The sequence below is a fragment of the Rousettus aegyptiacus genome, unplaced genomic scaffold, assembly GCF_014176215.1.
Source record: "Rousettus aegyptiacus isolate mRouAeg1 unplaced genomic scaffold, mRouAeg1.p scaffold_m13_p_5, whole genome shotgun sequence".
NCBI lineage: Eukaryota > Metazoa > Chordata > Mammalia > Chiroptera > Pteropodidae > Rousettus > Rousettus aegyptiacus.
In genome coordinates, this window is record NW_023416308.1 from 56,821,310 (window position 1) to 56,838,398 (window position 17,089).

The 17,089-nt window shown below is 31.8% G+C and overlaps 1 protein-coding gene across 4 annotated transcripts in view; it reads right to left on the reverse strand.

The window, feature by feature from the left end:
- CNTN5 (contactin 5) overlaps nt 1-17,089 on the reverse strand; it is a 1,096,099-nt gene that overhangs the window by 359,971 nt on the left and 719,039 nt on the right. For all 4 annotated transcript variants that reach the window (XM_016134020.2, XM_016134019.2, XM_016134021.2 and 1 more), the window contains one exon: nt 3,558-3,653. In XM_016134020.2, coding sequence (XP_015989506.2) covers nt 3,558-3,653 — 96 coding nt within the window. The remainder of the gene's footprint in view (nt 1-3,557; nt 3,654-17,089) is intronic.

Consider the following 17,089-nt stretch of genomic DNA (forward strand, 5'->3'; position numbering starts at 1 on the left):
TTGTATCCATACAATGGGATACTATTCAACAATATAAATAACAAACTACTGATACATGCCATGATATGGATGAACCTTAGAAACATTAACTAAGTAAAATAAGCCAAATATACACATATACACATGGCACATTATATGATTCAATTAAAATTAAATTCCTAGAAAAGGCAAAAGTATATGAACACAAAGTAGATTAGTAACTGCATAGGAATATGGGTGTGAATGCCTTTGTGAAATGATGGTAGTGTTCTCAGACTAGATTTTGGTAATGGTGGCGCAATTGTACAAATCTACTGAAATTCATTGAACTATACCCTTAAAATGGGTTAATTTTCTAGGATATAAATTTCACCTCAATAAATCTGTTAAAGAAAAAAGAGAAAAAGAGAGAATGGGAAACAGAGACATAAGAGAGGGACAGAATTAGAGGAGTGAAAACGGATAGTGTATGTACAGACAGAGCTTTTGAAGAGTTGTGCTGTGAAGAGGAGCAGAAAAAAATGAGATAATATCTGAGAGCATACATAAGTCAGAAAAATTTTGCTTTTTTTTTTTTTTTTTTTTTTTAGATGGAGGAAGGGACAGCATGGTCGCATACTGTTGAGAATGGTTCAGAAGAGAGTAAACAATCTCTGGTAAAGATGCAGAAGACAGAAGTAGACAAAAAATACATAAACTACAGTGCACAAGTTTAAGAATTGGACTTAGAAACATAATAATGGATCTATACTAAAAAAGGGAATTTAGAATGTGTCAATACAGACGCTAATGAGTTATGATTTGGTGATGAGAGCTTGTGTACATTATCTTCCAATTGTTTTCCTTTTCACAATGAAATTCTTATCAGCTGAGAGTAAGGATGGGGATAAATGAAGGATGGGAGACACATTGAAGATTTGACAAAATTACAGTAAAAGAACTGTTGTTTTTTTTTTAATTTCTTGTCAGCGTGAAGTGCTTTTGAAATTCACAGTTTGGATTTTAAATTCAGATCAGTCTGCATAACTATTTTTTTACAATCTTATTAAGGTGAGTAGGTTTGGGCATGCTGGAAGTTGGATTTACATTAAGTTCAATCAAGATTTTGCCAACTGTCAAGTCTGTGAAGAAAAAGAGGGATGAAAAAATTGAAGCTGGATTAAGAAAATGATAATGATTGATGGAGAAATATGAGAATCAAAAGAGGGTAAGTAAAGTGAAAAGGAGGTAAAATTAATGATTTGTAGAATTTCAGTGAGTTTAAAGGATTGCTGGAGTCGGGATAATACAATGAGTGAGCAGAAGTTAGTACATGCTAGACAGAGAATAGGATGCTTGCAAGTCTGGTACTTGAGAGATTATAACTGTCAGTAATAACAAATCAAGTGGTGGGAATTGATTTTAAAACAAGAGCATTGGAATGTAGAAATAATAGGAATGAAGAGGACAGGGTGATTTAATAGACCTATTGAAATTTCCAAATATCAAGACTGGAGTAGTATTAACGAAACTCACAGTGACTCAGCAGGTAAAATCTTCAGGAAATAAAGAGACATGGGCTGGGAGTGTGTTAATACCTGCAACAGAGAAGGTTTGTAAGGAGGAAGAAAGGAGACTGGGCAATGAGGAAAAAGGAGAGTATCTTTTCTAAACTTACCCTGAATGGTACATTTGAGAATGTTCAAAGAAGAAGGTAAAGATACATGGGATTTGTCTGATCAGGGATAACTACTCACTGGATAAGTGTTAGACATTAGTCTGGATGCTGAACTACTCCTTTTATATTGGGCCATGCATGTGTCCCCTAGAACTCTGTTGTGCTAACACTAATGTTTGAGTAGATAATTTAACATAATATACTGGAATGAGGAAAATACAACCTATCCTACAATCTTAAATTATACAATCAGTGTAATATTTCTTATGACATATAAACAATAGTAATCATCTGGCTTTATGCTGATCTCAATCAAAGATAACATTTTTATTTATTTAATCAATTATTAACATATATTCTTATTGAATGCTTATCATGGATTCAATTCACTATACTATTTCTTTTCCCTTCAAAATCTTCTGTTTATAGTTTTCTTTGACAATTGGATAACCTATCTGTAAATTTGCAGTTTATTTTCCTATATTTTTACATATGTCCCAACAGCCTTTCAATACAAATTATATCTCAGAGAATTTTGTTCTTTTCCACAGTGGTGACTTCATGTTGTTAACTCCTGTAAGTCTGCTGATAAATATTTTCACCCTCTATAATCTGTCATTTTCCCCTCCTCCTTCTCCTCCTCTTCATTTTTATCTCTAGTAATTATTCATTTAATACTTCTCTTCAAATAAAAACTGTCTAATAACCCATTGGACATAATATATATTAATGATATAGGATTCTCCTAAACCTACTAATTTTTTTTGTCTTATCCATAAGAAAAAGTTAAAACATATGTTGCTTTAAAATAATTTAGATCTTGAATCACACGCAGGTAAGATTAGATATGTTTACTGTAAGGTCCTCAATTTGATCACAGAAGGGCTAGAGTGACTGAATTGATATATAGAGATTAAGTAATTAGAACTCAGAAATGATTCCTAATAGTGATTTTGGAACTCAAAATGTTTTCAAAAATATTTTCCTGTTGAAATGTAGTGTATTTTCCTTTCAATTAAAAAAAAATTAAGAGGGTCGGAAACTTTAAGAAAATTGAATGAAGTCCTATTGCAATTTATGGTAAGAATTATTATCTATGGTAGAACAAAATTGGGTCTCTTTATTATACTAATAATACAACCTAGAAAAAAGTATGTCTTTCACAATAAACAAAGAAGAAAAACATTATTGAGATTCAATGGCCCTGAATTCTGTTTCCAGTTGCTAATTCTTAAATTGTATTATAGTAAAACTATTCTTAGGGACAAAGAGGTACTCATTATAAATTATAGGACTCAAACAAAATGAGTATAATTAGCAGTGAGTTGGTAAAATATAATTAATCTGAGCACGATTTACTATTATGTTACTACAAACTCCATGAAGTACTTACTTATTACCAAGACTTTTACAAAAGTTCAAGTAGCCAAAAATAATAATCATAGTTTTATTTGAAACTCAAAAAAATATTTCTTAGCAGTTTTTGCTTCAATATGATAAACACCATAAACAACTCCGTTTTCAGCTTATCTTCTAAAACAAGATGTACATCGGTATTCAGTTAACTCAACTCTGACACTGCAAATAATTTTGAAAGATTTTTACTTTCTTAGTTTATCACTTTCCCTGTGCTCTCGACAATATATTCCTCTCTGGTGTCAGACAGAGACATAACCATGACAATAACTACGACACTCAAAAGTTAGAATGGCAATAAAGCAATCTTATCATAGGAGCTCAGTCTCTTGTTCAGTGGTATTTAGAGTATGTGCTCTCTTTAATTATACATCTTGTATTCTGATACAGGTGAAGAAAACCATGCACATTTCACCTGGAACGTTCCCTAGTCAATACAAGGTATAAGAGAGTAAGCATATAGTAAAAGAAAGCAGCAACAGTAGAGAATGGGATGCTACTGTACCTGGTGAATGAGGCGGAGGAGAGCACATCAGAACAACCCCCTGGCCTTCCCTCACAGATACTGCACTCCTTGTCCGGCCACTGAAATTTCCCAGATCTGTTAACATAACACAGCATTTAGATACAAGGCAAAAAGGTGTAAAAAGAATTGCTACTTTTGAAAACTTGTATTTACTTTTCCCTCATTATCCAAACAAAGTTTCTTTACATTTGTTAAGTAGTGATAGGAGGGCCTTAAAAATAAATCTATTCCATCCAATTTTAAATAGCACAGTTTTCAGATTACATGCATTCTCTTTAGTTTTATTTATAGTGCATACAAGTTGCCAGTATAGAAAGAAATTAGACAATACATTTACAACACATTAAATAGTTCTTTATTTCATCATAATATTTTCTACATATTGAATTTTCTACTACCAATAAAATCCATTCATGCATAGTGAGAAGAAAAATAGAAGTGGTTAGGGGTACCTGATGTCCAACCTGCTTTCTTTTTATATGTTGAGCGCACAACCAAGTATGCTTGTGTGCTCCAGTAAAATATGAGGATATAAAATGTTTTTTTTTCTGCAAATGTGAGTGAAAAAGTCATGTTACTTTCATTTTATAGAAGCCTGTAATAGACTGTATGAATTAATAATACTCATCTATTTTGATTACTCTGGGAATATTACAGCTATCAAAACACTCATGTAGATAAAGGATTATAGCATCGATTGGGGTTCAATTGTCTTCCCTTAAATTGTGTTACATCTACACAGTTTGAAAATACTTCCCTAAAAAATAAACTGGCCCCAAAATAATTACATGTAATATTTGTATTTCTAACATTGATTATTAATATATAGCTCAGTACATATGTTCTTTTCCTGTTTCTTGGTTGGATTGATCAAAGACATGCTTTTGAGAACAGTTTCTTTGAAACAGTAGGAGTTCAATATTTTTATATATAAATTGTCCCAGAATTCTCGGTCTGTAAAATCATATTCCCAAGGTGAGAAATGCTTCTTGAAAATGTTCTGCTTTTTCTTCCATTATTTTTCAATTGCAGAAGAGATTTTTAAAAACTTTTCATTTATTTATGCTAAAATAGTATGTTTTATAATAATACAACATAGATCCTCAAATTTAATATTTGTTAATTTGACAAGTGATGAAAGTAAGCAGTCAAAAATATACTGAATGGATATGAAAAAGATAAATCACTAATTTTAATATCCTAAGAAGGATCCTATATCTTACCTTTTTGGAGAGATGGGTAACAATTTACTTATTTGCCAAATTTACAATCAAATCTTAAATACATAAAAATCATGAAGTACTAGTAAACAGTAAAAGCATAATGCCAAATAGTCCAAGAGGTAGTCATTATTGAAGTGTTTAGGATTTGACACATAATTCTTTGTAAAAATAGTAAAATAATAAATAGTAAGAAGAAGTCTGCACTTTTATGAAGAGTGTATTTTTCTCATTTAAATATGCTGAAAAAGAAATGAAACATTTTTATAATGTGAAAGTGGTCTTTGTGTCATGTCAGATTCTGGTTGATCTAAGGTAGAATGATTTATGCAAAAATTTCTTGATTGGAGTGGGGATGGCAATGAGAGAGAATAGTCTGAGTGAAAATATAGCTGGTTGTTTTTATCTCATTGCAAAGAGAAAGTAGTTACTTTCTTGGGAGGTATTCATTATAGAACTTGGTTTGAGTGCTTATCACACTATTTTTTAATAGATTACATATTCTAATATACCAAGGAGAGAAATTTTTAAAAAGAACAAGAACTCTAATGGATAGGACTTTGATTATTATAATGCCACTTACCAAAGTTAAAAAAAAAATACTTGTTTATATGTTCTGTTTTTGACTTTTGAAGGGAAAAATGAGTAAAAATAAAAATCTTAAAAAGGACTTCAAAATTCAAGTTTTAATTATGAACTGAAATAAACCTCTTTCTGAACTTATTATAAAGCACATAGATAAATGGATCAGCAATAGCCTGGAGGAGAAAGTTTGTGGTCAAGAACCACAGGGCCCCAGGCCTCGTCTTTTTTTGCACTTTTTCCAAGTCCAGAAGCTTATCAAAGTTTAATGGTGGAGCTTTAATTAGAACTGCAGCTTACAGAATTATTACAGCTATTCATCCTAGATGAACCATGCAAAGAAAAAGAGGTATACAAGAAATGGTGTAATGGAGATCCTCACATGATAGAATGTAGATTTAGGATGTATGATTTGAAGCACGATGACGAGATATAAGACAAATTTCGCCAATTCATTTAACAAAATTTCATCAGTGTAAACTGTACACTGAATGCTAAGTTAAGTACTGGAGATACAAAAAAAGCTATAAAGGTAAGATGTACATACATAAACTAATCATGCCTACTTGGGCCGACAGTCCATGGACCCAGCTCAGGGGAGTCTGTGTCACCAAAAAGATGCACGAGCCCAAACCATAATAGTTTCAACCTGTCACAGCCATGCTTATGAGTTACCAGTACATATCATGTCCATTTACCATGTAGTACTTCATGCTATTTCCCTGAATATGAGCTGCAAACGCATATACACCAACACACTCACAGACACACATTCTCTCTCTCTCTCTTCAGGTTCTTTCTCTCCTTCCTTCCCCCTTCCTTCTTTCCTTCCTTCTTTCTTTCCTTCCTTCCTTCCTTCCTTCCTTCCTTCCTTCCTTCCTTCCTTCCTTCCTTCCTTCCTTCCTTCCTTCCTTTCTTCCTTCCTTCCTTTCTTCCTTCCTTCCTTCCTTCTTTCCTTCCTTCCTCTCTCCTTCCCTTCCTTCTTTCCTTCCTTCCTCCCTGACTCTCTTTTTTTCTTTCTTTGCTGCATTATTCCACAAAAGATTGAGGCAACTTAAAATATATGTGAATATAATACTAAAAGATAGAACAGATATAGACAAATTCCAGATGAAAGTGAAATGGGTGTGGCAAGAATTCTGTAGGGTAAGATAAGCATTTAAGAATGTATGTTATGTACATTTGTAAATTATTAGAAGTTGACGAATTCAATGCTAAATTACAGGGACCAAAACAAAGATGAATACATCCCCAGTCTTAGGATTCATGGCTATTGTAAGATCAAAACTTTGAGTAACTCAGAAGAAATGCACAGTGGTGTAGTGGACTGAGCAACTTTGAGAAACAATTAGGAAGATCATTTACCCACTGAAATACCGTATAGTATGAGATACACACACACAAGCATAAAATATTTCAAAAACCATTCTCTAAAAATGTGAAATGTTTTAGTGTAGGAGAGAGAGGGAGAGGTTGAAAGATACTGGGGAAAGGAAAGCACATAAGCGGTCCGGACACTGATCTTAAGATCTTGTGTATGTTAAATACAATAAATTAGTTAGTTAGTGGGGAGAAAAGAGGAAAAGGGGTCAAGGTAAGAGGATAAATTTTATTCAATTAAAAATAACGTGCTAAAGTTTACCTATCTCTCGGGCTTTAATTTCCTAGTCTTAAACCTGTTCTGAATAATTGGTAATGTTTGTCTTGTGAGAATTGTGAGTTAGTAGAAGGAATGGAAATGGAGTGCTAATTTTTATTTGCACTTGGTTATACATTCATCCTGGAGGTGGTGCTAGTAAGTTTTACCATCAATTATCCATGCATTCTCAGTTAATTCTCTAATATTAAAAGTGCTGTGAATACAGAGAGAATTCATTATCAATTCTAAACTTTATGAAGTTAAGTTTGAATTTTTACAAAAAGTAATATCATTGAGAAAGGCAAAACACTTTAAACTAGGGTTCAGAGACTTGAGTTTTATTAATTACTAACATCTTAGTATCAGATTCATATGTAAGACTGTAAAACTGAGGAACCAAGAGCAATGCTTTAACCTTTATGATTTCCGTAAAACCAACTGACAGGTTTTATAGTAGTGACTTGGTGTTTGCAGCTTCACTTTCGAAGTGATTGTGCTTGGTCTTTCATCTGAATTACCATTGGGATTATTCAGATTATTGTCAAATTTTTGTGTCCCATGTAGATATCCTGCAATAAAAACTGATCAGATTGCATTCAGAAACTGTCTTTGACATTCTAAATTTTTTTTGAAAATACAGGAAAACATAAGGAAATTGATGAATAATGATCATAGTAGCTACACCTACTCTATACCAGCCAAACTGAAAACTAAATATTAATTTCTCTGTTTTTAAGATTACTAAACCTATGTAAAAAGCAAATGAAACCTTGGCTATGGTCACTCAGTTAATAACTAGTGAGCTGGCATATCAAACTCAATGTGGTTGTTTAAAAAAAGGTATAAAGATAAAAGCAATTCGACATTTAAAAGATAGGCTAGGTTGGCTTTTGGAATTTAGAAATAACCTTCATAAAAATCTCTTATTAAAAATCATTCTGATAGATAAAAGACATCAAGATAAGAAAATTAGTGGAAAATGGGAAAAAAATCTTACATTTATTTTGAGAATTAGCAATTTCTAATACATAGCCATCTGTCCTCACTCAAAGCCTTCCATAAGATACTCTACAACAAGTGAAATTCTTAATAATAATATTTTTTAAAATAATAATTTGATTGTTGAATGGTACCTTGACTGAAAGTCACAGAAACATGAAACTTTGTGGTGTTTTACTGGCAAGTGTGAGCTCATGAGCCTGTGATCAATTTGTGAAGGCAGGATGTACTATCTCCACTTAATGATGAGGACACTGGCATGCAGCAAGATTAAGTAGGGAGAATAAAAATGTACAGCTAGTAAGAATTTGAGCCTTCAACATGACTAATTTAGTTTTGTAACTAGCATGTTTTTAATCTATTTGATATCGTTAATTTACAATGTTTCGATCGGTGTGATTTTTTAAAAACATTTTCCTATTATGTCACAATTCTTTAAAATATTTGTTATAATTTGTCTGTGGATGATACATCACATTACTTTTTAAAAATGTTAATTATTTAATAAAATTAGTCTTTCAAGAATATCAGTTGTGCTAATCAGAGGCATGTCAAAAAATATACTCCCAGCTACTACGTGAAGATAATAATTGAATTAGATACAGCTGGAGATGTGGTGAGGTAAATCTATAACAGATAATGAGAAGTTTTAATGAAACTTTCTTCATTTCCATTTTTTCTTTGGTTATATATAACAGTTCAGATGAGTAATCTCTTGCCATTTTCACTTTACATATTATCAAACACGAATCATCTAGCTAAAGGGTTCTCTAATTAAGAGGAAACCAAAGCACACTAGTGTATGTTTGCCTTGAAAGAGACAATTTAAACTACATTATAAGTAAAACAGTAAATTATAATTGCTCTTATAAAAAGATAAATTATCCAAAGAGTGTGATAAAATGTTTTTGATCTTAGGTCTTTTCTTTGATATCTTGATGTGTATTACAAAGAGATACTTCAATTGTGAATAATATATGTGGTGAAATAATCTCAAATGTGAAAGTTATATATAAATTTGATAGTTTATGAACTCTGTCAGAGATTCTATGCATTTGACTTAACTTTCTATTATTTAAGTAAACAACGACATTAAATTTTTTTTTAATTTGCTTTCTTCTAAGCTCATTTTTTCCCCAGAGATCACTTTCAATTTATTAAAAGTCTCAGGAATTGTAAGGCTGAGCATTAGAAAGATAAAATATAATATAAATAATAGAACATGTATAGAGATTTTGAATATTATAGACCCATAAAATTGGGGAAAAGATGTTATTTAGGAAAACAAACAAGTTATTTAGTACATCAATTCCTAAAACTCATAGGTCTTATTATTAAACATCAGATTTTTGGGCTTATGTATCCTCTTCAGCTATTTTAAATTTTATAATACCTCATTAGATAATTACTTCTTTGCCTAAAACTATGATTATTTTAATTTATTTCTCCCTCCATTTTATTTCCCTAGCACAACTTCAGCCTCAGTTAAATTGAACTATTTACCTCTGGGCAAGGGAATGGGGATGGAGAAAAACATCAATAATAATGACTGGTTTTGCTCTAAATTTATTATCATGAACTTCAGGTAGGCCCTTTGTACAATATATAGTCTATGAACCCTAGCACAGGTCCTATACATTTGATTTAACTTTTATGGAGTCCATTTTCTCTCAATTTTTTAGACTTAGGGTCCTCAACCCCCGAGCTGTGGACTGGTTCCAGTCCATGACCTGTTAGGAACCTAGGTCACATAGCAATAGGTGAGTGGTGGGCCAGTGAGCGAAGCTTCATCTGTATTTGCAGCTGCTCCTCAGCATTAACATCACTGCCTCAGTTCCATCTCAGATCAACAGGCATTAGATTCTCATAGGAGCACTGGTCCCTGGTGCCAAAAAGGTTGGGGACCACTGCACTAAAGAATTACCAAATTTATTCTTGCCTGGGCGTCTCTCTTGAATGGAAACACACACACACACACACACACACACACACACACACACACACACATACTGTTTACTTTGCATTTCCATTTGGATGTGTAATAGACATTGCAACACAACATATCCTAATGGGACTCTCATTTCTACCTGCCAACTTACCATTGCCATATTTTCCATCAGAATAAATAACTATTCTATTCTTCTAGTTAGCAGACAAAATGCAAACATTACTTGTGATTCCAGTATGTCTCTCACACCTCACATACAATTCATGAGCAAATCCTAGTGATATTATTTCATAATATATCCAGAATGAAACAACATCTAACCTTTCTACAGCTTCCATTGAGGATTCTCTCCGACTTTGATTATTGTGTTATCAAATTTGGTGTTCCTGCTTCTTCCTTTCCTTTCTTTCAGTCTATTCTCAGCACAGCAGCCAGAGTTGCTTTTTATTTTATTTTATTTTTTTTTATTTTATTTTATTTTACTTTATTTTATTTTATTTTATTTTATTTATTTAAATTTAATTTTATTATTTTATTTTATTTTTTATTTAAAATTATTGCGGTGACATTGATTAACAAAATCATATAAGTTTTAAGTGTACAATTCAACAGTACGTTGTATATATATTACATTGTATGTTCACCACCTAAAGTTAGATTTCCATCTGTGACCAAATATTTAACCCCTTTTACCCCATCTCCCTCCCTCCTCCTCCTTCCCTTTGGTAAGTACTAATCCACAGTCCTGGTCTATCAGTCTCTTTTTGTTTGTCATGTTTGTTGTTTTCAGTTTAATATCCCACAATGATGCTCAACTTTTTGGTCTGGCTTATTTCACTTACTATGATTATTTCAGGGTCCATTCATGTTGTCACAAATGGCAGTATTTCATCTCTTCTTATGGCTGAGTAATATTCCATTGTATATATGTACCACATCTTTATCCAATCATCTATCATAGAACACTTTAGTTGCTTTCTTGTCCTGGCCACCGTGAATAATGCTCCTATGAGCATCAAGTTTTATATCTTTATGGATAAATGTTTTCAGGTTCTTGAGGTAAATACCCAAAATTGGGACTGCTAGGCCATATGGTAATTCAATTTTTTTTTTTTTTTTTTTTTTTTTTTTTTATGAGGAAGCTCCATCCTATTTTCCATAGTGGTTGTACCAGTTTGCATTCCCACCAGCAGTGTATTAGGGTTCCTTTTGGTCCACAACCTCTCCAACAATTCCGATTACTTGTCCAGTTGATGATAGCCATTTTAAGAGGTGTGAGATGATATTTCACTGTGGTTTTGATTTGCATTTCCCTAATAGCTAGTGAAGCTGATCATCTTTTCATATGTCTGTTGCCAATTGTATGTCTTCTTGAAAGAAATGTCTGTTCAAATCGTCTGCCTATTTTTTAATAGAATTGTTTGTTATTGCTGTTGAGTTGTATGGGTTCTTTTTTATATTTTGGATATTTGCTTCTTTTCGGACATGTTGTTTGCAAATACATTTTCCCATTCAGATGTTTTCCTCTTTGCCTTGTTTCTTTTGCTGTGTAGAGCTTTTTAGTTTGATATAGTCTCATTCATTTATTTTTGCTTTTACTTCCCTTGCTTTTGAGGTCAAATTCATAAAATCCTCTCTAAAACCAAGGTCCATGAGTTTAGTGCCTATGTTTTCTTCTATGCAATTTATTGTTTCAGGTCTTATACTCAGGCCCTTAATCCATTTTGAGTTAATTTTAGTGTGTGGTGATAGACAACTGTCTAGTTTCATTCTTTTGCAGGTGGCTTTCCAGTTTTTCTAGCACCATTTATTGAAGACTATTTTGTTCTTCCATTGTCTGGTTTTGGTTCTTTTGTCTGAATTTATATGCCAATATATGCAGGGGTTTACTTCTGGACTCTTGAAATTAAGTTAGATTATATGTCCTAAATGGCATCTTACTCTGAGCACAAGTAAAGCTACTAACAATGGCCTCCGTGCTTTAGACCATCTAGATTTTATTTCATCTTTGATGTCACCTCTTACCGTATTCATTTTCCCTCCCTTCTTTCTAGCATGCCAGCTTCTTTGCCCTTTATCAAACATACCAAGTTCTGTCCTACCTCAGGTCCTTCCAACTAGAACACATTCTCCCAACAGATATAATCATGGCTGCCCCCTTTACTTCATTTAAGTCTTTATAAATGACTTCATCTTCATGAAGAGCTCTTCCCTGGATGTCTTGCCAAAAAGTGCAACCCCATTACCCTCTACATATTCCATATTCCACTTTCCTACTTAACTTTTCTCTTTGGCACTTATCTTCCAACAAACTATTATTTATTTGTCTTGTCTCCTGTGTCCCCCACATACAGAATTTAAAGTTTATGAGAGCAGGGATTTTTGTTTACTGTGTTCATTATAATATTCCCAGACCCTTGTCCTAGCTGTTCTCTTTGCCTGGACTACTCTCCATTCTGGGAATTTGTGTAGATCTCTAACATTGAGTACATCTCTGCTGGAATGTGACATTTGCAGAGAAGGATTCCTTGATGATAGATTTTTCCTTTTCATTCTCCAAATTTTTTAATTCTCTTTATTCTGATTTCTTTTTTATCATAACATTTATCACAACCTGACACATTATATAATGGGTTATAAAGTGTACTGTCTGTCTTCTCCAACCCATTAGAATGTAATCTAGAAAACAAACTTTTATCGCTGCTTAAAATATTGCCTAATGCATTTTTCTAAAGGTACCTAATAAGTAATAAACAAATAAGTAATTGAACCAATAAAATAATGACATATTTATCTTTAGCTTACATTTGTATTTGAATTTGAATTTTAAAATTTCTAAATGTTGGGACTATTTTCTAAATATACCATTATAGCTTTTAAAAACTATAATCCTATGAGAGCCATAGTTCCTAATAGCTTGACAGCTGATCCTGAAAAATATATGTATTGTAATACTATTTCCAGAGCAGAATTTTCATTGAAGATTAAATTATTTTAATAGTAAAAAGGCTATGTGTACACCATTTCAATCTTTAGTTGCAATGGAAGGTGGATGATGGGCAAATTTTTAGAAAATAAATTTTCTATTGTTGGTGTAATAATTCCCAAAACATTAGTTTTTAGATGTAAGTAATTATAATATTTTTTATGACATCAATATATTCCAAGCAAAATCTCTTATGCATGGCAGTCTACACAACCAAATTCTAAAAACTATTTTTACTATAGATAATGATAAAAAAAAAATTTGTTTAATGATAAAAAAAAAATTCGTTTAAAATTATCTTAACAAAAATATTGTACTTCCATGGCTTATTTTAAAATAAACTGTGTAAGTTACTAACCAAACAGGTAATGTTGAAGTTATATTTTAAAATATTACTGTAAACACAAGTGTTTTGAAAGCAAAAGACAAGTTAAAATTCTAATATCACTATTTATTAAAAGTCACCTTAGACAAATTATTTCACTTCATTATGCTTTACTTCCTAGCCAAGATAAGTATGTACCCACTATAACATTACTGTAAAAAATTCTCTGATATACAAAAATATCTTACCTATGTAAGTGGCCAATAATAAGCACTCAATAAATATTATTTCCTTCTAAAAAATTTCATAGAGATATATCTTATCAACTTTTAATTATAAACCTAAATAAATATGTTTTTTTTCTAAATACTTTAAGCATACAGAATGAAAAGTTCTCAAATTGTAATATTTGGAGACCATCAACAATGTTATACAAATTAAGAGATGATTATCACTCATTAAGTAAAAGAGGCAGCTGAGTGGAGCCATTATAAGCAGAGTGGCAAAATTAGACAAGCTACTTCACTCTTCACATTTCAGCTTCCTTATCTGTAAAATGAAGATTAAAAAATCTGTCTCATAGTTTTTAAAGGCTTAAATATAATGATTTATATTTAGCAGTTAGTATAACACAAGGCAAACACAATAAACAGAAGAAATTATTATCATGGTTATTATTAATGTTATAAAAAACAAAGTTGTTAGAATTATGGCACATTAATTCTAATCTAAACTCTTCTAATAGCTAGTATGCAATTTTCAGCAAAAATTTAATATTCTTTTGTCTGCTTCTTCATCTATAAATCTGGGATATGATTCGCTCAAGAGAAATAGTCCGACATGCCTATGGAGCTGAAAGTATAAGATTAAAATCAAGGTGGAATCTAAAGTAAACTGGAGAGAGTATGCTTCACATAAAGGCTACACTCTTTTAATAAACACTGTAAAAGCCAAAGGAAATACTTGTATAGCCAGATATAGTTTAAAGGAGAACAGTTTTTCAAACTTGGACTGGATAATCTCTAAGATGCAAAACATTCTATTATTTTAACTTACCACCTATGTTTCTAACTTTAAGCTATCATTCAGAACCTATTTTTAATGTATAATTTTGTTACCTATCATTCAGAACTTATTTCAATCTGCAAACATATCTGTAAAATAAATATATATAATAAAAATATATATGAAAGAATTTTCCTAATGCCTATTACTACAATGCATTGCAAGTGGAACAACATTTATATTTTGTATTTATGCTTTTAAAATTGACTTGATAAACTGAAATAAGAAAACACTGTTATCAGCATAAAAATGTATGCCATTTATTTACAAGGCTACATTTTTCTGTAGTTTTATGATGATTGATTTAAGGTAGAGGAACATAAAGTTGCTAAAATGAATATTCAGCCATTTTAATGAGAGAATGTGTCATACTTATCTTCTAGATTATACATTAGGAGAGTTTATATTCATGTCGAAATTAATTATATTTTAAAGGCTTTTCTATATTGTCCTTCTTAGATAGTGTATTTTTAATATATATACAGCTCCAATCTTTGTAGAGCAAGAGATAACAATAGAAGTTAGTCCAAGGTAACACTTTTTGGGAAATCATAGGCCACTGGACATCATAAAATCCTTTCTCATTGGTAAAATGTAGAGAAGACTAGAATGCAAAAATACCTCCAAGCCACTAGATAGTACTATAAAGTTTGAAGTTTACAGAAATATCTGCTCTTCTACTTTGTATGAACTCAAGGTGGCTCTGTTTGATTTTTAAAAAGGAACTTATTTCTATTAATAGCTGGAATTTCTGGTATACTACCATGCTTTTAGAGAAACTCCTCTCTGCTGTGTATCTTTCCATTCTTCCAAGGAAATTTTTAGCTCCACTACTTCCCACTTAAAACAGCTCTTTTGAACAACATAATTATTTATTTTCCATATATCTAGTAAAAAAATATAATTAACTGGTAAATAGAGTTAGAAAAATTATTTGACTTAGTATAAAATTACATTTTTGATTATGAACACTCAAAGCAATAAATATTCCCCTCCCAAATCCAACATAGTCTCTTATTGCATGAGAATGTCTGTATTGATCTCTTCTGATTTTTCTTTTGTTACCTCAGTACTTTCCATAGTTAACTAATATATGTGTTTGAGTGTTTTGCTCTGCCAAATTTGTTTTCAACTGCTGTGTGTATTGCAGAGCACTTAGAACAGTCCTGCCCCTCCTCCCAAATGCTTTAAAATGTAAATTGCTTGCTTTCTTGATTCCCTTAGCTCATTTGCTGTTTACAATTAAATCAAGTACCGCAGATTTGCATTTTTTTTTCTTTTACAAGCTATAACCTCAACAGTTCTATCTAAATAATTTACACCCTGTTTAATTAAAAAATCTTAGGGAGTTGATTTATTTTGTAACTCACCGGACTAGTGATCAATTTTCAACCTATCTTAGATATCAGCTAAAAATCTCATGTCTTGCCTTAGTTTAAATTTCTCCCCTCTGCCCTTGTAGCAGAATTTTTCTTTTCTAGCATTCAATTACCTCCAGAAGTTTCATTTTGTGACCTTCGTTTAGGTTGAACGAATATGTAAAGTGGTCTTCAGCTAATATTCGAATTCTAGGGAAGATTTAGTTTATTGTGCGCAGCAATTCATATACTATACAGCATATCAATGGTGGGGAAAAAAATAAAAAGCAAGTTATTTTAGGTTAGAAACCATGTGTATGTTTAGTTAGTCCAGTACTGATATTGGACAATTACTGGTTGAAAAATGAATGAATATATGATGCATATTTAAAAAGGTACTTGTTACAAATTGACCTCTGTAAATCTCAAACACCATTCTCTTCTTGTATGATTTATCTCCATGAAACTAGAAAATAATTTTTTTAAAAGGCAGAATACACATTTAAATCATTTATTGAAAACAAGTTACCTTTGTGTGAAAATTCCCATCAATCATACGAAGTGATTCTTCAGAAAATGAAATCGGTTTTCACATTAAGCATTGGTTCAATATACTAGTAGTCTTATGACTTTTATTTCTGTTTTGTGGTTTCTCTAACTCTTTTGCATTGAAATACAAGGAAACCGTTTCCAGAAATTTTGTAGGGCTGATATGTCTATTTGCTCATAGTACATCCTTCTGTAAATTATCAAAGGCATATGCAGCGCCCAAAGTGCCAAAGAGCATCTCACACAATCTAGCCCATTACTAGGCAGACATTTTCTGTAAAGGGTCCGAGAGTAAATGTTTTAGGCTTTGCAGGCCAAAAGGCAAAATTGTAAATTATATAAAAATCATATCACTTTTGTCACAAAATATTATCTTTTGAATTTTTCAACTATTAAAAAAAATCCTTAGCTTACGAGCTATATGAAAACACAGATTTGGCCCATGGGCTATTGTTTGCTGACCCTTAATTTAGCTATAGCCCACAAAAATTAAGAGGGCTAGGAAGGCTTACTAGACAATGCTGTTCTACTAGAGAGTCAATGACTTTTCTATATAGCCTTGTTAAGTCATTATAGAGGAGGAAGACATTTGCAAAGTGGAAAAGTTTGGCCTCTAGTATTAGAAAAGCATGGATATGAATTCTGTTTCTTCCATTTATTACCTGTGTAACCTTAGATAAGCTTCTTTCAGCCTCAGTTTCCTTACCTGTATTTAGGAATAATAATACTTCAAAAGTATTATCAAGGAGATAATGTTTAAATTTTATCTAGTCACAGGACTTAGCTTATAATAAATCCTCAATAAATATTAGCTATTATTTTACATGAAGAGGTAGCACA